The 22,410-nt window shown below is 40.5% G+C and overlaps 1 protein-coding gene across 9 annotated transcripts in view; it reads left to right on the top strand.

Annotated features, from left to right (window-relative positions):
* Positions 1-2,573: 2,573 nt before the first annotated feature.
* The window catches only part of SLC10A7 (solute carrier family 10 member 7), a 141,541-nt gene continuing 121,704 nt past the window's right edge, over positions 2,574-22,410 (top strand). For 3 of the 9 annotated variants that reach the window (XM_084518666.1, XM_084518667.1, XM_084518665.1), the window contains exons 1-4: positions 2,574-2,826; positions 5,934-6,016; positions 11,094-11,230; positions 15,855-15,930. In XM_084518666.1, the coding sequence (XP_084374792.1) occupies positions 2,727-2,826; positions 5,934-6,016; positions 11,094-11,230; positions 15,855-15,930 (396 nt within the window). In that variant the 5' untranslated portion in view covers positions 2,574-2,726. The remainder of the gene's footprint in view (positions 2,827-5,933; positions 6,017-11,093; positions 11,231-15,854; positions 15,931-22,410) is intronic. The other 6 variants (XM_084518661.1, XM_084518663.1, XM_084518660.1 and 3 more) reach the window with 4 other exon arrangements.

Raw genomic sequence — 22,410 nt, 5'->3', positions numbered from 1 at the left:
GAAAATGACAGCTATGTGAATGCCTGTGGTCTGTAGTTCAGTGAGCAAAAGTTGATTATTACAAGGTTCAGATCTCTTGGAAAAACTTCCAGACAAAGCATTCACTGAAAGCAATGGAGCTGTGTTAAATCATTTTTTTTTCTTTAGCAAGTATAGACAAAGTTAACATTTTCCTATGATTTCTGACTGCTGGAAAACCAGTAGCATTCTTTTTCTCTTAACTGTTCTAAATCTAGAGAAGGATAAGCTATCTCACTGAAGATTAGAGGAGGAGAGGTGGGCTGGGATGATGCACAAGGAGTAACCCTTTGGGAAAGAAGATGAGAATCTTCCAGAGCCTGGGGAGAGAACCTGAAGTTCTGAACTTTCTCCAGTTGGATCTGCTGTGAGCAAATATCTGCAACTCTCAGGAGATGTGTGTGCTCTACCTCCCACACACTAGTGCCCCACGCTGCTTACAGCTACCATTGGTTCCTGCTGGCAGCTCAGATGGCAGAGATCTGTGCTCTGACTCTAAAGATCTGAGATACAGTGGTAGCCCTGTGCATAGAAATGTTTTGGGGCAAGCATTCAAAAGCTGATAAATGCTTTTGATGTGAAGCATGTTAAGGTGTTCCTACAAATGTTACTTGTTCCTCTTGGATTCTGTGTGCAGGATGACAGTCCTGGGTTAAGTGATATCCCAGCTTATTGCCAGAGGATCTCTGTCATTTGACACCTTGGCTAGGTTGGCTGGCGCTGAACTAATGAACTCTAGGCTGAAGCCTTCCCCAACTCCCTGTGCAGCTCTTTGATACCCACTTTGGTGTTCCATGCATGTATTTACTGCACATCATTGAAGCCCTACTCAGAGACAAACTTCTATGTACAGTGGTCCCCCATCACTAAGATACTTGAATGCCTCACAGATTAATTCACTTTTTCAGATCTGGAACAAAGGAATACTATTATTTTATTGGAGTGTATAAGAATATCTTTAACAGGGATGGGAATCCTGAGGTAACAATGATTTTCCAGAGTTCTCAGCAGCCATACTCCTTGCTGTAGTCATATCATGGTTCTGAGTAGCTACAGTTACAAGTGTGAATCCTCAGTTTTGTCCCCAAATGAAGCTTGAATCAAGTGGGCAGTGGTAGAAATTAGCAGTTAGTATTTGTCTGTGAAGAGTGAGAGGCAGGGTTAGCACTGTATAAAAACTGCGATGCAAATGCAGGGAGATGCTGTCTTTGCAGAAGGGAGTTTCATTGCCAGACCGAACACCTTCTATGCCCACTCCTTCTTTGCATCAATCTACAGCTTCTGCAGCAAGCGGTGTTGCAGCAACTCCACTTGGTATAAAATGAAGCTGCTTCTAACTTCTGGGGGCATAACTTTTTGGCCTCAATAGATTATTCAGTGTTCTGCATTTCCCCAGTAACAATGCTTTTCTGAATTGCCCTAAAGGTGTTTGCACCTTTTAGCTGTGCTGGTGCAGAGTGAGGCCCTCTGCGAGCTGATCTGTGGCAGCTGCACAAGCAAGTACAGGAATGCTTTGCAGTTGGTTACTCGTACCTGAGCAGGGAGCGAGGGCTAAGGTGTGCTCCAGTGAACTGGAGAAAAGCAGTGAAGTATTTGATGGTTTTAAAGTGCCTGTTTGGGGTCCCCTTGTGAGAGGAAGAAGGCATGTTCCCTCCATGCTCAAAAATAAATAAATAAAAAGCAGCCATGATGTATACGTGTTAATAGGAGTGAATCTCGTGGGACATACAGCAGTATGTGCTTCCTGAAGCAGCTGAGGTATCGATGCTTATGTCCTTAGTAGCAGAAAGCATGTGGCGTGGCTAGTCCTTGAAACCTGAACACAGCTGTAGACACTGAAGTATGAAGTTACCTGAATGTGTAGAAATTGCACAGCAGAAGTGTTGCGTGTTTAAAATGCCCTGGAACAAGCTGCCTGTGGCCGTGCGAGCAGCTGTGATGATTGAATGTTTTATACTTTATCATTTCCTTGTTATGGTGATTTAGAGCGAGGGGGTCACGGCCAGGCTCGTGAATCCGTCCGGGAAGCTGGGACAAGAGAGGAATGGGAAATCGAACGCGTGGGTCGAGCACTGGAATTACACGACAGCGTGATTTAATGGAGGTGGGTTTATTCCAGCGTCGAACACGCTGAGTGCCGCGAGAGGAATTTCCCAACTTCGGAAGCCAGGCGACGGAGCGCAGCTGGATACCCCAGGCAGGGCTGAGGCGCCTGGGGGTGCTGAGGGGGCGTGGGGCTCCTGACGGGACGCCGCTGCCACACGGCGCCCAACGGCCGCAACCGCCCGCCCTCCCGCGCGTCAGGCGCCGGGCGTCACGCGCCCGTCGTAATGTGCCGAAGCGGCGCGCACCCGCCCGCTCCCGCCCGCCGCCGCCCGGCCCCGCGCCTCACGGGCGGCTCCGCTCCTGGCGCTCCGAGCCGCTGCGGGCGCTGCCTCCCGCACCCCGCGGCGGCCGCTGCCGGTGTCGGCCGCCGCCTTCTGCGTGGTGGCGCGGCGGTATTAGGAGTCGCGCGGTAGGCATGGCGGCGGTGGGAGCGACTTCTCGCCGTCAGCCGATCCGGCCGCTCGTGGCGGCGGCGGGCGGGCGGGCAGGCAGCCTGCGTCCCGCCCCGCCCGGCACGGCACGGCACGGCCCGGCCCTGCCCGGCGCGGCTCGGCTCTGCCCTGCCCTGCCCTGCCCAGCCGGGCGGCGGCGGCAGCGGCGCCATGGGGCTGCTGGAGCGGCTGCGGAAGGACTGGTTCATCGCGGGCATAGTGCTCGTCATCGCCGCGGCCAGGCTGGAGCCCGCCGTCGGCGTCAAAGGGGGTGAGTGCGGCCGTTACCGGCGGCCGTTAACCGGCGCGCGGCGGCCGTTGCCCCGGCCGGGCTCGCGGGGGCTGAGGGGGAACTTGAGGAACTCGGCGTGTGCCGGGCCTGCCTCCCGCAGCGCGGAGCTCATGGAAACCTCGGCTGCCTCCGAGCCGGGGGGGTTTCAGCTTGGGCTCACACGCTCGTGCTCTGAGGATGGGTTTTCCGCCCCCTTTTACCCCCTCGCGGAAGGTGCTTCGGTGCGAAACGGTGCGGAGTGCCCGCGGTGAGGGAGCCAGAAGGAAGGCTTGTCGTCTGTGGTGAAACGAAGCCTTTTGTGCTTGTTGCAGCCGGAGCTGAGGAAACGGCCAGCGTTACTTTAAGATAAACAGCGTGTGTTTAGGTACACGCAGCGGCAGTATCAGCCGCTTAGTTTACGTTGTAACTTCAGTTCCAGATGCTCACAGTCTTCAAAGACAGGTTACATTTTATACTTTTTTTTTTTTTTTTTTTTTTTTTTTTTCTGATTGCTTTCCAAAGACTTAAGAAAAGGAAGGCAGAACACTTCAGCAGAATTTGTTTAGCAACTCTACGTTACAGGACTGGAGGAAGAATCTAGCTGTGCTTTTATACGTGGAGATTATTTTTTTTTTCTTTACAGCTGAAGTTTGAGGATAGACAGCTCCTCGCTGAGGAGTTAACTTTTTTTCTTTTTTTTTTTTTTTTCCTCAGGTTCTGGAAAAAAAAAAAAGTTTTAAAAATGGCTCTAAACACTTGCTGTGGCGGCTAAGGCTCCGGTACTTCACGGAGTTCAGGGCAGGCAAATTCCTGCTCTGCAAGGATCCTTCCTAACATCCGTGTGCTGTTTTGCATAGGTGAATAGGGCTCACGTGGACCTTCTTGCAGGATCCACGCTGTGTCTTTAGCAGATCTTAAAGACAAATTTGAATTTATAGTATTAAGTGGTTTGTCCCTGTCTGTTTGATTGTCACACTGATTGTTAGCAGCGATGTGGGAGACCGTGTAAATTAGAATATGAGATTATTTTTCCACAGTTTATTTCCTGCATGTTATTGTGGAGGACTTCAATTTAATAATTCTACTGTAAAGAGATAGCACATGTGGTATATAGACGTGGTGTTGTTCCTGGGACAGCTAGCTTGAAAAAGCTTGTAAACATTGATAGAAATTGTCAGACATGTTCCCAATAACAGTATCTCTTTTCTGAAATCATGGAACCTCAGTGCTCATTTTAAAACCAGAGGAGGAAAAAAAAAAGGGTATGTGTGTGTGAAAGGCGGTGGGGTGGAAAAAGTCAGCATATGAAAAAAGCTCCAAGTTTGTCATCCTCCAGGGGACAAAACCATGCACTGCAATCTGCAGAGCCCTGCTGAATGACACAGAGGGCCCAGCATCCATACCAGTGGAATGCTGTGCCACAAATAAAGATTTGTGCTGGGCTCACCTTCAGGGCGCAAACCAAGCCCTTTTTGGCATGTTTCCCTAGCCAGTGAATGTGCCTATTTTGGTTTTTCATGAAAAGAGCTTTCCTGATCAGTCTTTGGCACATGAGATGAAGGGGATCTGTCCTGATTGAAATTCCCTGGGGTGCATGAACGTGCGAGTGCTCTAGTGGTAGAGTTTTCTCCCGTGTGACAGGGTTCAGGCAGTCCAGTGAAAAACCTGTGACAGAAAAATTGTGTCCTAGAAGAACCTTTATTTTAGCCAGACCACCTAACCAACTGCCTATGTGCCCATATGTACATGCTCTAATCTTCTACAAGACTAGAAAAGTTACATAGTTGTCTGTATATGTAGAACTTATAAACAGTTATACAGAAAAATATATAGGATTTTAATGTGTTTTTTTTTTCTGGCTTTTCAGTTAACTTTTTTTTTTTTTTGCAATTGATTTTGCAACTAGCCACATGCTTTGCTGCAACTTTAGCTTTTGCATTTCCTGGCTTATTTTTACGTTGTGCTTCATATAGGCAGTTTGTTTTGCCTTTTTTTTTTTTTTTTTTTGTACTTAACACACACATTTCTAGTGCGTCATCAACAAAGTTATTTCAGAGTAGGATTTTTGGTTTAAACAACTTGAGGTGCAAGCCTGAGTAGACTCAGTGTATGATCAAATCCCTCTAATTTAAGGATCATTGATGTTGCTCACATCAATGTGTCATTCATTCGAGAGAGCAGAAAGGATCTTCTCTTCTGGTCTGTGGAGTAAAGGCTTGCCTGTTTGCTGCTGCAGTTTTGCTCATGACAATTTATTGTCGCTTGCAGAGTTAGGATATTAGTTTGACCCTAAGTAGGCTGTTAATATTTTCTTTTTGTTGAAATACCTGGTTGAATGCCTGTAAAAATATGCATGTATACTTCTTGCATTTTGTGGCTTTCAAAGTCAAAGGGTATTAAGATAATTCATCACTTTTATAGGAGTACAAAAACTACTTCTTTTTTTTTTCAGGAGATTAAAATAAATATATGACTATATATACCAATATAAGCTTTTAATATTGTGGAACCCGTGGAGGTACAGGCATCTGCCCTGGCTGCTCTCACTGCAGCAGTATCTGAAATGTGTTATCGCCACAGCCCTGTTGTGGGGGAATAACACAGAACTGCATTGCTTCAAGGAGCTCATTGCAAGGAACAACTAGGTTTCCTTTCTGCAGGCAGCCAGACAGGCATTGTGTTGTAGGGGGGATATCAGAGGTAGATATGGGATTGATGTAGATACCCTCATGGAGGGAGCAGCTCACACTTCCATTTCAGTGTGTGGTTTCAATTTTTGTTGCTGTGGGGGTACTCTGATGACAGAGCCAAGCTCTGAAAACTCCCCCTTTTTCACTCTTGCAGAATTTACCCATTGGTGGCCTGTAATCATGGGAGCCCAATCTTTCTGACGCCATACCTCACTGGTCACTCACTGATTTGTTTTCATTTAGAAATGAGCAGCATACTTTCTGTAACGTAATGGTTAAAACCCCACTCTTTTTATTAAGGAGACTTGAATGATTTGGTTTTCTGCAGATATTTGTCTACAGATTCTCACTTTGATGTAATATATGCATATAATTGTCTCTTTGACTACAGTTCACTCTGTTCTCTGTATTTTTTAGGACCCTTGAAACCAGAAATTACCATAACTTACATTGCTGTTTCAGCTATATTCTTTAACAGTGGACTCTCATTAAAAACTGAGGTACTGTAATTTCTCATTGCTTCATCCTTGTTTTGCTTTAAAAGTTTTGTTGCTTTTGATCAGGTTTGAACATAAATGAAATAGTTAATTACTATGCTGTTGTTGATGCTCAGAGAACGGCCGACAAGAGAAGATCAAAATGAGACATTTATATAATAACCCCTCCTTGATTTCAAGAGATTCTTGAAATCAAGAATCAAGCTAGTGAGTGTGTTGAGAAGGAGAGTGTGAATGAATTTCACCCATCCATAGAGACTTTGCTTGATTCTGTAGGGCTTTGACTAAGTGTTGAGCACAATGTTGAGTGCAGAAGACTGGATCTACACCTGGGGTGCATCCCAACACATATCAGGGTGAGACTCGGGAGCACACTGGTACCTGGCTCCTACTACCATTGCGCACCTGCATTTCCCCACTGCCCTGTTTAGCTACCAGGCAGAAAACTGTGAATCCTAGGGTAGAGCTCTGCAGGGACCTGGTCAGAGAGGGGCTCTGGGGAGTCTCCATGCCTCTGTAGGACATGAAGAGAAGAGGTGAGTTCTCTGTGCTCCTCTCCTTCATCTCATCTGCTGGTTCTCTAAGTAAGACTGGAGAGGCTAGTCACGACGCCAAGATCAATGGCTGGAAGTTACCACATTGTATAGGAATAGGACAACAGCCTGTGTCAACACTGAGGTTCTCCTCTGCAGATGTGAGACCAGTATATACTTGTATGAGGTCTTGGTGATCCTTTCCTATGGCATTTGTTTGTGGGCAGGTAGACTTGAGGTGCCTGTGCGCTGCTGCATGTCACAGACACTGAGACTTGTTCCAAATTTGATGTTGCTTATTTTTCAAAGAGGAGCAATCTGTGAATAAAAAGAGATGAGGGGAAAACCTCCTAGTTTGTCAAGTAGGGAGGGAGAAAGGGAAATGATGGCTGTGTGCCAAAAAAAGGAGGAGTAACCAGAGCTGAAGGGAAACAGTGCATGTCACTGCTGTTCTGGTTTCTTGGTTCCTTTTACTCTGTTGGCTGTGCTCATGGGTGATGCTGTCCATATGTTGCATGATACTAAAGGAAGCAGCATGATACTGTCCAGCATTGCATGAGCTTCTGGGCAAAGTGGGATCTGGATGAATAGCGTGTGTTAAACAAACGTTTCTGTACCTGTATCATGGTCACAATGATAATATTAATAATGGTGGCAGTGTGTGAATTGATGGCAGCCCTCTCCCTGTGTCTGTGGGAACTGCTGGCACTGGCGCCTGGATAGTTCTGCCTAGATGCAGTAGAAGTGAAGCAAATAACTGTAGTCAATTCTGTAGCAGCTTTTTTTGAGCTTTGTGGTCTTATATGGAAGCAGAAAGAACCATATCATCTATTTGCCTGGAACAGAAATACATCCTAATGTAAACAGGCTGTAGAGAGGCACTTTCTCCCACAGAGAGGAGGACCCAAAACCACAAAACTTCAGTGGTGTTTTCTGCTTTCAGGGTTAAGAATCTTTGTATGCAGAGAAAAACACGTAAAACTTATTTCTCTTTCAGTAGCTTGAATCCTTGAAGTATTATATTTGGAAAGCAGCTGTGAGGGAGGGAGGAATCAGTAGCACAGTCAAAGTCTTAGTTAGATTCTGAATGCTACTGCACCTCTAACTTTCTCCAGTTAAGGTGATACAACTGACACATCCCTTGGTGATACATGGTGACCCACTTTGAACTTTGATAGCTTTCTTTCATTCTGCAGTTCTAAGATACAGAGGTATCAGTGAAGCCTTTACAGAAGCTGGTGTTTCTGTCTAGGTAGCATATCTCCATTTGTTTTGGAAGTACCGGTTAGGGGTGGTGCTGCATGTCCAGATCTGTATTCCATCAAGAAGCTAAGCCTTTTTTGAATTTCTGCCACAGGGGTAGAAGATAAAGAGGAAGAAAAACATTTCACTCATTGTACCTTGTGCTATTACTTTCTAAAATGGGTGTTGAAATCAATTTTCAAATGTTAGGAGGCCAGGTCATTATATTATTAAAATACTTTGGGGGCATGTTTTAATTTTTTTATGGCACAACCTAAAGTTGCTATTAATCAGTTAATCCATCTTTGCAATGGAATGTTTCTGCTTTTGTCTTGATTAGTTCTTCACCCTCTGTGTGTTCTACCATGGACAGTACTTTGATTGGAGTGAACTAGAGTTTGCTATGCTTTATGAAACGATAAAAAGTTGTGTAAGCTTTAGCTGAGGCCTCCTGATAAATCTGATAAAAATGAGTACTAGCTGATGCTCTTTTTTAGGTTACACTTATGTTTTTATCTGCTGTGAAAGTGCATGTGTAAATAAATTCCTTACCGTGCCTTCAGAAAGCAGTACACAGAATAATTGCCAGCATTCAGGGGGAGTCTGTCTGCACACAGCCTTGTTACAGTTTCAAATCTAAAGAGATCCTCTTTAAGGTCCTCTTTCCTTTGCAGAAATAGGCTGTATCCAGGAATGACAAGAACCTTTGATTGCACCTTACCATAAAGCTCTTCCAGTGCCTGGATAGTTTGCTTTTTCCTTGTAGGGCCCCAGAAATAAATTGCATACTTGAGTTATCCATTTCAATGAGGAATTTGGAAGGCCACTGAAAACAGCGTTTGCTTTGTTTAAGTTTTTGCCCAGAAAAGCTGACCTATAACCATTTTAGTGTGACTAGGTGGCACCAGGCATTGACCAGAGGGGAAGCATGGAGACACTCTCTAAAGGGTCTAAATTAGTGGGAAAGACGAGGTAACCTGTTCTACCTGGTGTGCAGAACCTGAGTTGTAACTGGCAGCTCTCAAAGCCATTTCTGAGATTTTTCCTTTTTTGAGTGCCACGGTGATGGAGGCATTTTGGGATAAGTCCTTGTAGATTGTTTAAGAGGATGAAGGCTGTTTTTTTTTTTCCAGTGTTTGTTCTATGCTGATACAATCTAAGGAATACCTTTTTACAACATGATCACCAGAGACATTCTAAGGACTGGTAATTTAGGTCTGCAAATACCTGTTCTGCTAGTACAGCATTCCTTCATGTGCTAGGTTGGCTGTGTTGTAATTGCCTTCCTTGCTCACTGGAACCTGTTACCAGCCTTTCCCAAAGTTTTGGCTTGGATTTTGCTTTTGGAAGTAGCGCGCTTCTTGAAAACATCTGTTTTTAAGGCATTTTCCAATTGTTGTAAAAACAGTGGATTAAAAGGGAAAGCAGGCAACAACGGTGCAATACTGAAAGAAAGAGTATCTTGTACAATGCTGTTGGCTCCAGTGTCTGCACCTCTGTGTGTGTGACATTGCCTAGACTGGGATTGCCATCAGAGCTTGGTCCACTAGGAGAACTGGGGCCGGAGGTGACATGGCAGGAAAGGAAAAATAAAGCAGCTTTGCTGAAATAAGTCACCTGATTATTATTTTTTTTTTTTTTTTCTCAATTGCATTTTTAAATGTAAGTGATACATTTTTATGTAGGTATTTCAAAGTATCTTTTCTTCCCCCATACAGTGTTTCTACTACTAGACATTTTATTTTTGCTTTCTGTTTGAGAAAGGATGAAATAGTGCTACAATGAAGCTTTCTGTAACTCAGCCAGTACTATGACAGCTCATGTATGAAGAAGGCCTATTTTTTCATGCAGAGTTATAGTGGTATGTGCAAAAGCCTTCTTTATTTAGAAAATGAAGTAGTTGTTTCATTCAGTTAACTAAGAACCAAGAGGAGTGGTTCTTTCTTGTTAAAACTGGTTCAAGATGTACATTTCAAGTCCATGCTGTATGTAACTTTGTGAGAATGGGGTACGAAGAGATGTGTAGATTTTCGTGGAAGTTTTTTTTTTTGTTTCCCAAACCCAAATTTGGAAGATAATTTTATTCCAAGAAATAAAGGAGGACATTGTGCTGAATTGCTAATACTTCCAGATGTGTGCTTACATCAATGTGCATTTGGAGGATCAAAAATGCAACATTTGATTGTTTTAAAAATAAAACTGCTGAATAACAGTTCAGCTGTCTTGTAGCTGGGAGGTAGCATGTGAAGATCTGCTGCTGTATTACTCTACGATATATATATGTGTACATTTAGTACATTTGTGGTATCAGACCTAAGATACATGGAGAATCCTAGCAGATTTTGAATAAAAATGTCACCAGTTCTTTTTATGTTGCATTGTTTACTGGAGGGTGCAAGTTATTTTGAGAAACAAGAGAAGGACCTTTTTTTCTTGATATATGGGAGCTGAAATGTACAAGGCTTTTCTCTGATACTTGAAAACTCTGCAGAAGATTCTTGTAGTGCCTGGAAAACAGAAACAGAGAGAGACACAGCTAACTGAAGAGCATGTTGTGTAAGGATACTTGGTCTCCTCTCTGGAGAGTTCTTACTGCTTTTGAGGAAAGACACTGTGTAACAGCAACATTTTATTTATTTCCTCAGTCTTCTAATCTGTTTCTAAGGTGTTTTGCACCTTTTTTCTCTGCATTTTGTGGCTTAACTGTTGATAAGTTTTCATAGCCTTGGTATTCTTTCTTAGTTCTTCTTCATGAGCCTAATATTTTTGTATGAATTTCCTATCAGTTGGTAAAATGAACAATCAAAATCTGCCACTGGATTTTTTGCTTTTTATAATTGTTAGATTTTAATTGTAATGTCAGGATCCCTTTTTCCTTCCTGGTGTAAAGGAGAATCACATTCTCTGTGATTCTCTTCAGACTAGGGAAGCTTGAAATCACCCAGAACTACAAGTTTCCCTTCCTCTTGATACCAGCAGTCAATAAAGTAAACAGGCTGTCAGCACGGTTAACACAGGTTTTGAAGCACAGTGCTGAGGCTGCCTGCCGAAAAGCTGTTGTTAGAAGAGCTGTGGTATTATTGAAGTGGTGGACAATTCTTTTGGAAAAACACCCAGGAGCAGAGAGAGCTTTTATGTTGTCTGGCTGTACTTGTTATTAAAGAGGAGATCAGATGATCCCTAAAGGTGCCTTTTTGACATGCGCTGTCATTCTATTATAAAGATAATCCTAGTTTTAAAAGCACGAATATGGTCTTACTTCAGCTGTTATGACTGCAACTTCCTCTCTTCTTTTTCTTTTGCAGGAGCTGACAAGTGCTTTGATGCACGTGAAACTACACCTTTTTGTCCAGATTTTTACACTTGCGTTCTTCCCAACAGCAATATGGCTCTTCCTTCAGCTATTATCAATCACACCTATAAATGAATGGCTTTTAAAAGGGTATGTGTAAGCATAATGGAGTGAACAATATTTGTAGCTGTCTTCTTAAAGGGCTGCTTGTCCTGCAGTAGGTGTTTGAAGAGAGATTATGAACAGAATTTGCTGTTTGCTGTTGTGCTACAGTGCTTTGTTGTTGAAAACAGTATGCACAGAATTACCTTTTCAGGAACCTGGTGTCATTTCTAGAAAATCTAGTCAATTAGTTTCATATGGAGAGAGCTTGCAACAGGTTACCTTCTTTGAAAAGCACCTCAAGTGCTCTGCTGGGTCTCAAGGAGGACTGAGGGGAAGAAGAAAACATTCTGAAGGAAACTATAAGTCTGTGAATAAATACTAAACATGCCACATACTGGTATTCTGTTTTGTTTCTAAACAGTCTGTACTGAGCATCTCTTGGTCTGTATGGATTGGGGCTCAGTATTTGCTCCTAGCTAAATAATGGGGGAAAGAAAAAAAGATGGAATAAATTTGAGATGAGCAGGAGCTATGCTACCATGAAAACATGATTTAAATCTGTGGTGTAGTCTGCGAGTGTGTGCTTCCAAAGTTGTATTGATGGTTCAGTGGTGCAAGATGTTATGAAAAATCCAAAGAATAAAATGTTTTTTGAGAATCAAAGGTAAATACCTAGGACCATGCAGCTACACTGGAATGCGTGAATACAAAATCAATTATTTTAGAAAACTACTTCAAAAATCCCTCTTGTTTCCTAGTGCTTGGGGAGAGTTCCCTGTCTTTAAAAGTTTAATGATAAAGCTCCTCATGTTTACATTTTTACAAGGCCTGAGCCTAAAAGAGACTTCTGTTTTGGAGAGGCTTCTCCAGGCTTCACACCAAGCCTGAAGTGGTACAAATGATACTGAGAAGGTAATATCTGTGAGAGAGAGAAAAAACAAACAAACAAACAAACAAAAAAACACTCCTTTAAAGTTACTGTTTTGCTTAGTAAATCAAGGTAATGACAAGGTTGCAGAAAATATTAATTTGGGTTTGATAGTAAGGGTTAAATTATTGCAAAGTTTTTCCTCAGCTAGAATAGAGAAAGGATTTTCCATAGTGGCAGCCCCGGTTTCTGAAGTGCAAAATACGAGAAGGTTTTGTGCTTTTTCTTCTTTGTAGCAGTTCTCATCCCATCTTTCCTGATGCCTTTTAAGCTGCCTTTGTGCTTAGTATTTAAGGGAAGTTAGCTTTTATATGCACAAATGAAGCTCCATGTAAAATTACAATATATATGTATCGTTAAATATGAAGTAATATAATAATATGGCTATATTAAGGAAGAAGAAGACTCTTGGCTACACATGAAGTATAAACTAGCCTAATTTTTCATGTTACCACGTTTTGTGTTAGCAGCGAGCTAGTACACTTGTTTCAAGCTCCCTTGCAAGCACCTGGTCCTTGAGTACTATTTGTGCTTTGGCCACATCTTATCTTATAGTACAGTAAATCTGTTGTGTTGAGATTTCTTCTAAAGAATGGTCAGATTGAGAAGTTTAATGAAAGGTTATTTTGAAAAACAGCTTTCTTGATAAATACTGCTTTTTGGGACACTGCTTAGACCACTTGCCATTTTGTAGCATTGAACACATCCACTGCAACTGTACCTTATGTGCTGTGTGGTGGATAAGCTATTGAGCTCTGTTCTAATTAGCTAAAATTCTAGGATAACTCATTTTAAAGCAGGTACTCACACATATACATATGAGTACATGAAAGTGGAGTGAAGAGTGGAAGTGAGGAACTGCCTGTACCTTGCCTGCTCTGTATATCCAGAATTCATCCTAATGCCCCACAGCTGCAGTTCTTATTCTCTAAAAATACTGAAATACCCAAACAAAAATGGGGTTTGGCAAAGTTACTTCCTCATCATGTATGTTTATCACTGTTTTAGTGGGAGCTGGCTGATCACCCTCACAAAGGCCTGGGAAAACAGGCATATGCTCCCGAGGGTGTTCAGCAACACCCTCCTTTATTGGCAGGGTGGCACACCTGGGGACTGTAGTTCTGCTCTACTCTCTAGACAAGGTTATGCTTAAAGGGCACAGTCAAGCCCACAGGTAATTCCCTGCATTGCTTCAGAATGAGTGGTAGATTCTCTCATCCTTCCTAACAGTCTGTTTTGCTGTGCTATTTGAGAGGCAAATTCAGATGTTACCGGTTTTTCATCTCTGTTTCTACAGTTTTGTTTTGTTTTTCTCTGTGTCTGGGGTGATATTAGGAGGTTTGTTTTGCAGTTATTTTGAAATATATAAAATAGAGGAGGAACTGACATTACCAAGCATCTTTGAAGTTCGTTTTTTTGTTAACTGACTAGATTTTGCAATGACAGGATCTCTTTGAAAAAGAACATAATGCAGCTTATTAGTGTTTGCACAGGCTCACCTCTTCTACTCCTAGCATATAGCATTTCCAGCACCGTTGGTAAGGCATGAGATGCAAAGCCTAGTACAAGATACAGCTCTGGTAGTTAATATCTGAAATAAGTGAATTTGGAGCTTAGTACTCAGCTGTCTGCAGTATATCAGTAGAACAGGTATTATTTATTGCACTTCATTAAGGGTTTAGACCCCTGATATTAGTGCTTATAACACTGCCTGAATGAGAGAAATATTTCAATTTTTTGTTTGTCTGTAATAATCTGTTAGAAGAACTAGTTTGTATATTGCTAGTGTTGCATATAGCTAATATAAAGTAAGAAAAAAAGGTGCTCAGGCTATTTACATGAATGTTTAGATACACATGATTAAAAGTATTTCCTTTTAGTGAACCAGGATTTTTTTAGATTGCTATTTCCCTATAACGGATATTTTGTCCCGTAGTTTGATAATGCTTTTTATTTTTTAATTCCAAATACATTATTACAAATTTGAGAAGGTTGTGTTATTAAACCTTTCTCCTCTTACAGTGTGGAAAATCCCTTCCAACTGACGTGAATACACTTGCACACATTTCATACCTTTCTGGATAACCTTGAACTTTAATCCACCCTTATTAGTGCAGGTGAGAAGTTCAAGGAGCTGACTGCCAAGAGACCACACAGGAAGAGGGATGATAGTATTGCAGCTGATAGAGGGGATGAATATCAGAGTCACCATTTGTTCATCTGCTGTATATTTTTGTATGTATTTGGAGGGACACACTAAACTTTCCAGACCATTTCTTTTTCCTGTGTTTCTTTTTTTTTTTTTTAAATGTGAGTTCATCCTGCCAAGCGCTGACAACTCCCTGCTTCTATAGACTTCGCTGTAAGCTGGAGGTCCTATGTACTTCCAAGGTGGTTGGTGCTTGGCAGTTTGTGAGATTGAATTTATATAATGCTTACATTGGTTGCCTTTTTCCTTTTCCACAGTGTCTGTAGCTGACTGAATACTTTTGTTGTCATTTACCCTTTTCTTCTACTTAAGCTGGTTGTATTTTTGCAGTATATCAATTGCACTGTGATATGCTTCCTGTTGTTTGGATTTAGTACTTCTGTTTGCTACAGATTTTTGACACTGCATTTCCTGGGGATGGACTAACATAGTTACAAGTACAAAGTAGGTCACCACTAGTATTGTGTTCTGAACTAGAATACTGTCTCAAACTCCAATGCTTTAAAAACATAAGTAGATTCCATGTTTTGGGGAATTCACAGATCATTTAATTTCCTGCCTTCCTGTTCCTTCTAACTCAGCACAGGTGGTACTTCCCTCCTCCCCCAGAAGGATTATTTTACTTAAGTTAATCATAACCTTTTGTGGTATGTTCTTGTTTTTTTCTCAATACATGTATAAAACAAATCAGTTTTGTAATAACCACTTTTTTGTGGACTGTATTTAAAACAAAAGAAAGCTCACGAATTTCTCACTTTGCAACGACATTTACTATATACGTTGGTAATTTTGCAGCACAAACAGTGGAAGAAATGACAGATGGTATATTTTAGACTTCTAAAATCTTGGATAAAGTTATTGACATTTCTATTAGTGGAAGTCAATGATTTTACCATGAAGTGAAAACATATATAAAAATGTAACATTTGATGGCCTCTTTCAGAAAATAAAAAAGCTTAATTGTGATATATATATTTTTGTAGTAATGGCTGATGAAAAATAAAGTAGTGGAAACCTAAAATAGTAGGCATGGCTCTTCTTGTCCTTACACTTCTTAGCAGTCAATGTTTTTATCACTAAGCTTTTTTTTTTTTTTTTTTTTTTTTTTTTTTTTTTTAACATAAACATCTGCATCCTTTTATTCTTTTTTTTTTTCCAAATTGATACCTGTCTCTCAGCACACTACAAACTTAACTACGTTAGGACATATGATGCAGCTATCTTTGAGATATATGTGTATATGTATATATATTTGTGAATGGTAAATATAGTGATATGTATAGGGAAATTAAGTCACAGAGAGATGAAGCATTTTTTAGTAAATGGTGATAAGACTCCTCAGTGTGGTGTTGGTGAGAGAAAGCATAGAAATCATGCCAGCTGATACAGGGCTGTAACTGCAACGCAAACTGATTGTGTTGCACAGGGGATAAAATGATTGTGTTTGCTCAGTTATGTGGTATTTTAAGATTTTTATCTTGCATAGTATTTCCACCTGTGAGGAACATAATGTTTCTTTTTGTTGTTTTCAGCTTGCAGACCGTAGGCTGCATGCCACCTCCTGTGTCTTCTGCAGTAATTTTAACCAAAGCTGTTGGTGGAAATGAGGTGAGTTTTCATTTGTTCTGGAATTAATTTTTTTTTTTTTTAACATAAGTGTGGAAAAAAATGGTATAAGCATCTTTCTGCTTGTAATTGCTTTGTAATTCCTAACTGTATAATGTTTGTATGCTGTGTACTGGTTATCTTGTAGACCACTAGCTTTCTGGGGGAAGAAATGTCCTCGCAGTGCTTGTCTGAAGAGTGTCTATTATTAAGGGACCTGGTAGCAGGAGTTCCCCAAGCTAGAAGCTGCAAATGTAGCAAGTGAGATGACAGAGACACAAAAATGAATTTGAATCCTATAGCATTTTTTGAGACTGCATGAAATGAAATTTCTGGGAGCTCGGGGTTCTTTGTCAGTGATGTAATACAAAGTTCTCAACAGAAAGGAAATGCTGGAATTGAGGTTGTCTGTGGAAACTCAGTTTGGTCATATTATGTTTCTGTCTTGAAGTGACAAGTGCTAGTGTCATTTCAGACTGTTTCTTTCTCTATAAAATGCAATTTTTAGGAATATCAGGTATCCGCTGTTTAGGAAATGAAAGCAAGCGTGATAATTAATAAGGTCCTTTCCTTTAGATCTGCTTCCTTGTATCTGCAGAAGCTGGATGAAACATGCTGGGTGAGGAAGGGAGAAAAACACTAGAAGAGGTTGGTTTCAAAGCTAGGATTGTTGTGGTGCTGTTCTGGACTCTTAGAGCCAATTCTTAATTCAGTGATAGAGCTTCTGCATGAGGTTGGGTGAATTGCATTTTTAAAATATGGCCATTAGTTGTGTACTTCTCATTTTCTGAGTTCAGACTCCTGGGACCGATTAGTGTCAGCTTTGAAAACACATGATAGCACTGAAATAGATTGAAGTTGTACTTTGTACTGACAAAGTGCTGTTTAATTGCTCTATCCTCTGAAGAGAGACCCAAAGCATCTCAAGTCAAGCATCTCTAATTATGGGCAATCCTGATGCACATCACTGTCTCACTTTGCTACCTGAGAACAAGGATCTTAAAATTGTCTGATGGAGGTGCTGTGAAGTGGATTAATTAGTGTAAAGAAATCGTTCAGGTACATAATAGTGAGCAAAAGAGAAATAAGTTTTCTAGTTGTGATTCTAGATCTAGGTTCTGTAAATTATAACGAGATGCCACATAGTGAACAGTGAGGATGAAATGAGGTACTGAATGAGTGATCATTCTGTTAGCAGTGTCTGTCCTGTCCTTAGAACAAGGAAAAGATCCTCTGGAAAAAAAAAAAAAAGGTGTGATTGGTTAGTGGAAGACAGTATCATAAAGCATCTGTGTGCGGGAGTGAGAGAGATGCTTGCATTTCTTGATGATTAGAGTTTACTTTTATATGGTAATATTCTTTTGGTGCAGTGTATGTGTCAGTTTTTTATACCAGCTGAAAAACAGACATTCTGTCATGTGAAGCTCAGGTCGTAATTGTATACGTCATGGACAAAGTAAGCTTGAACCTCTAATTCTTTTGCACTGAACTGGTGTTGGAGGAACGTAAAAATGTGTACCTTGTTAGTGATTTTTACAGGTAACTGTTGACAGCAGAGGCAAAGTGAGTCAAGAATTAGGTCTTGGGACCTGTGAGTTCTCAGTCAGGTTCTAGGAAGGTAGGACATGAGTTGGGCTCTGATTCTTGTGGGTCCCTTCCAACTTCGGATATTCTATGAAAGTATGCTAAAGAGAAACATCCTTTAAATGTGTTTGCTGTAGGCAAAGTGTGTGGCAAATTTATTGCTAAAATTGAGCAAGTTTCCAGTGCAAGCAGATTTTTGAAATACAATGCTTCTCTGTCATTCATATTATTAGTTTTTCTTCTGAAGAGCAGCAAATCATATCCTTTGTGCTAGGGGAGAAGAGCCTCTTATCTGTCCTTGCCACATTTCACCTAAGCTTTTGCTGATACCTTTCTCTTTATGACATGAGCAGAGCAATGCTTTTTTTCCCCATTTTAATTTAAATCAATTCTCATGCATGAAGAAGAATTTAAATGTGGCAGTTGACTAGAAATATAAGCAATTGTACTGTGAGAGCAGTTGTTCATAACAATGTCCCTTAAATTGCCTTTGCTTCATCAGGTGTGCTTCCCTTACCTGGAGAAATTGATTTGTCTGAGGGTGTATCTACACTGCATAATGTAATATGAAGATAAATGAGCTTGCTCAGAAGCAATATAGTGAGGGAGCACTACAAGAGCTAATTAGTCTCAGAAGTGTCCTGCTGCTATAGAGTGCAGGCACGCCCTGAATAAGTGCTGTGGAGACCTCTGGATTTCTTGAGAGACATCATATGGTGGTTATGGTGGCTGACTGTGTACAGAGGGTTTTAGGTTTTCTTTATTTAAGTAGTAGGGACTGTTGAATATCAGTTTGGACTTAGGTAATTCCTGTGGATATATTAGGCACTGTGGTGTGGTGGGACAAGTTTTCAGGTGGGGCTGAGACATGGTTTCTGTTTTCAGCTCTGTCATTAACCTTTTCGGTGAAAGTGAGTGGGGTATTGTGTCTCTGGGGTTAGCAGTAATGGGTACTGGTGACTTCTTTGTGGATTGTTTGAAGATCGGTGCTGAAAAGCCTTATTTAAAACACATCATTCTGGGAAAAGGTGATTAAATATCTGGTCAAGTGCTTAGAAAGAGTCTACATCATTAGAAGCTGCTTCATATCAACTGGATTTTGTTGTATACCAATTAGAAAATTTGGGTGTGAGATGCTAAAATTGAGAGTTTTGTTAATCTTACAAGGATAGGTTTTTTAGTTGATACATGCCAGAGGGCAGCAAATAAAATGTTCTGCCTTTGCTGGCTAAGGAATATGTGATCAGCAAAGCTTATAGTAAGAATTCTCATTAAACGGTTTACCGTTTCAAAAGTTAGTGTTCTGGGGTTTTGGGTAAAACCAGGTAAACTAAAAATCTTTTATTTAACTGTCAGTGTTTATTAGCAACTATACAATTTACCAGTATTGGCACCTTTGCTTGCTGTAGCTGTGGCATTAAGGTGGGGAGAAGCATGCTGTGATAGAGGCTTCCAAGCATTTTAGTGTTTGAGCATGGAAATGAACATCTTCAGCTAGCTCTGATATGTGAGTGATGGGGTGGCTTGGGGGACTGGAAAGAGCTTCCTTCACAGGTCGTAGGAACTATAGGAGGAAAAAGATCTCTGTAGCTGTGTAAGGGAGAAATGGAAAGAGAACAGATAAATAGGCTGAAAAACAGGAGCAAGGTTTATAGGTGTGTTCTCTTTTTTTTCTGCTGTCAGTGGAGGAGAAATTCAATGTTGGCATTAAAGTGGAAGAACAGGAGATTGTGGCTGCAAAGAAAATACTGGAATGCCTAGTTCACACTCAGTACTGGTTGTTAAACGTGACTAAAGACAGGCTTTTCAAATCTCGTTTCCTTACATATCACCAGTGATAGCAGCAGTGGCAGCAGCAGAGGTGTTCAGCCGTTCAAGACAGTGTCTCCAGTGCCTCAGAATAACTTGCATACCACCAGTGATGCAGGTGCCACATCTTGGAAATACCTGACATAGAGCATTACAAGGAATTTAGCTGTGGGAGCTGGAAGAAGAGACAGTGGAGATCAAAATGTCTCTGCAAATATCTACCTATGTGGTCCAGATGAGTTGAGAGCTGCTATTCTGTCTTGAGAGGTGTTGGCAAATGAGCAATGTAAGTGGTAGGGGGAAGCCTTCTGTGCTTACTGAAAATCTTGGCTTTTGGAGGAGAGGAAGGTTGTTAATGGCTACTCTTTCTTCTCATGGGGTGGAAGTAAGTGTTCTTGCTGTGATGAGTGGAAATCCAATTTGAGTCCAGTAGGGCTACCTGTTGACTCAGTGACCTACTCTTGGGTTTCTTCAGCTCACCTCCCTGATCTCTGGATGTGTGGATTGTTCTTTGAACTCTTTACATTCTAGTTTCTTGTATCAATTTCTCCCTCTAGCTCCGAATTTTCCATCATTTCTCATGTGATCTCTTCCTATATGTGGCTATTTCCGTTAACTTTGCAAACAGCTTTCTTAAATGGTCCATTCCTAGCTTTTGTTGCAAATAGACTTATTTCATCAATAAAACCTATGTCAGGTACAGAATTTTGTGCATATCAAGCTTATTTGAACAAAAAAAACCTGTTCTCTTTCTCGTGAGATCCCACCTGGAGCACTGCATTCAGCTGTGGGTCCCCCAGCATAAGAAGGACATAGACCTGTTAGAGTGGGTCCAGAGCAGGGACACAAGGTTGGAGCATCTCTCCTATGAGAAAAGGCTGGGAGAGCTGGGGGTGTTCAGCCTGGGGAAGAGAAGGCTCTGGGGAGATCTCGTAGTGGCCTTCCAGTACCTAAAGGGGGCCTACAGGAGTGCTGGGGAGGAGGGACTCTTTGTCAGGTAGTGTGGTAATAGGACAAGGAGTAATAGCTTTAAACTAAAAGAGGGTAGGTTTAGGTTAGGTATTAGGATGAAATTCTTTATTCTGAGGGTGGTGAGGCCCTGGCGCAGGCTGCCCAGAGAAGCTGTGGATGCCCCATCCCTGGAGGTGCTCAAGGCCAGGCTGGATGGGGCTTTGGGCAACCTGGTCTGGTGAGAGGTGTCCCTGCCCATGGCAGGGGATTGGAACTGGGTGGGCTTTAAGGTCCCTTCCAACCTAAACCATTCTGTGAATTTTTGTACACTGGCAAAAATAAGGAGGTATCACCATGAACAATCAAAATCTAATTTTTAATTTTGTGACCTTTTCTCATTTACTTAAGTATTTCTACCATCAGTAATGTTTATGAAATCTCATGATTTGTGAAGTGGACACTCTTTGCTAGTTAAAAAAAATTGGAATGAAAAAAATTAGGCCTCACTTGTGTTTTTAGCTCCTGTTAAGCCATGAAGAGTCAGAATTTTAATGACATAAGTATTTGATGGTACCAAAAGCTGCTTAGCATCTTTTAAAAAAAATTAAAATTAAAAAAAAAAAGAAAAAGTTTTTTTTTAATGAAATTATAAAACCCATTTCTTTAAAAGTCTACTTCTAACTATCCATTTCTGCATGAGTGACAAATAAATGTCAGCATTTCAAGGTGCTGTAAAGACAAACCTACTCGGAGCTTGCAGATCCTCAGACAGAAATGCTGTAGAAATGCCAGATATTACTACAAAGTATTCAGACAGCTAATGTCATGCTCTCTTTAAGAATCAAAGTAATGAAGAAAAGAGAGGTTGAAAATTAAATCTGTAAGTCTATTATCAGATTGGGAGGAAAAAAAAAATTGTGATAACTTTTATGGCAACTTAATGGCATATTTTTGAAAAGTATAACATAACAGGCAAGAGCTGTGATGCAATTGTACAGATAAATCGTGGCAGACAGTTTATTTTATTGAAGAATACTTTGGCTATTTTGTTATCTCCTACACAACAAAGCTATTGACTTTTTTTTTTTGCTTGGTTAAACTGTAGCTTATACAAAATCTTTTAAAGTGGTGTTTTGTTTAAATTTTTTTCACATTCCATATGGGTAGCATCTTTCCAAATGTTATGTAAACATCTTTCCAAATGTTACGGCTTTCGTAAAACTAAGTGTCACATATGTATGGCAAAATTTTGAAATGTACAACAGAATATAATGAAGAAAGTTCTAAACATATTTCCAAAGTAAGATATGAAGTAAGAAGGAAGTTCTAAGAGTGATTTTTATATTTGTTTTTATGAAGCAAATATAGACCATAGAACTTACTATAAATTTTAAAGAACCACAGCCAGCCTTTCTGGAAAAGAATTGGGGGAGAATAGTAACATTTTGTTATAATTGCCAACTATTTGTTGGCAAAAATAAAAACATGCAAGAAGTTTAACTATTTTAAAATAAAGAACATTTAAGTTCTTACCGAGAAATAAACACTGGAAAATTCCTCTGTTTATGAGTATTGTTTTTTTGTTTTGTTTTCTTTTTAAGTAAAAACACAAAGGTGAACCCCTAACAGTGCTTCAAAGTCCCAGAAAAGATTGATTTCTCTAAAAATATCCAAAGTTCTTTGAACTGTGTATATATGTACATTAACCTTTAAAAAAAAAACAACTGAAATGAATAAAAAAAAGAACAAACTCTAATGGTTTGTGAGTCATACGGTGCACCAGCATACCAAGAATGTTTATCCTTGGAAGGTAACACATGAACATTATGAAACAAAATTGTTTTAAGATTTTCAAATGAACTGTACGTGTCCTGGTCTTTAGTTGTCTTTGACAATATAGTTTTTTCTTCTCTAAATATAAGTCAAAACTTGCAATAACGTTATCTAAAATTTGATTTCTAAATAGCACTTAAAAGAGTAGTAGATAATTTTTAGGTTTTGTTTAAAAACAATAGAATGAAGTGACTTAATCTTTTAAAATTTAATACTGTAAAGGGAAATTCTATGATGAAAATTTTTTATTATTATTTCCTAAGTAATAAATTTTGTCTACCCATGTAGACTAAGTACTTCTAGATG

This window comes from Aythya ferina (assembly GCF_964211825.1).
Source record: "Aythya ferina genome assembly, chromosome: 4".
Lineage (NCBI taxonomy): Eukaryota > Metazoa > Chordata > Aves > Anseriformes > Anatidae > Aythya > Aythya ferina.
The sequence above is the reverse complement of the archived record's forward strand: the minus strand, read 5'-3'. Positions and strand labels throughout refer to the sequence as shown.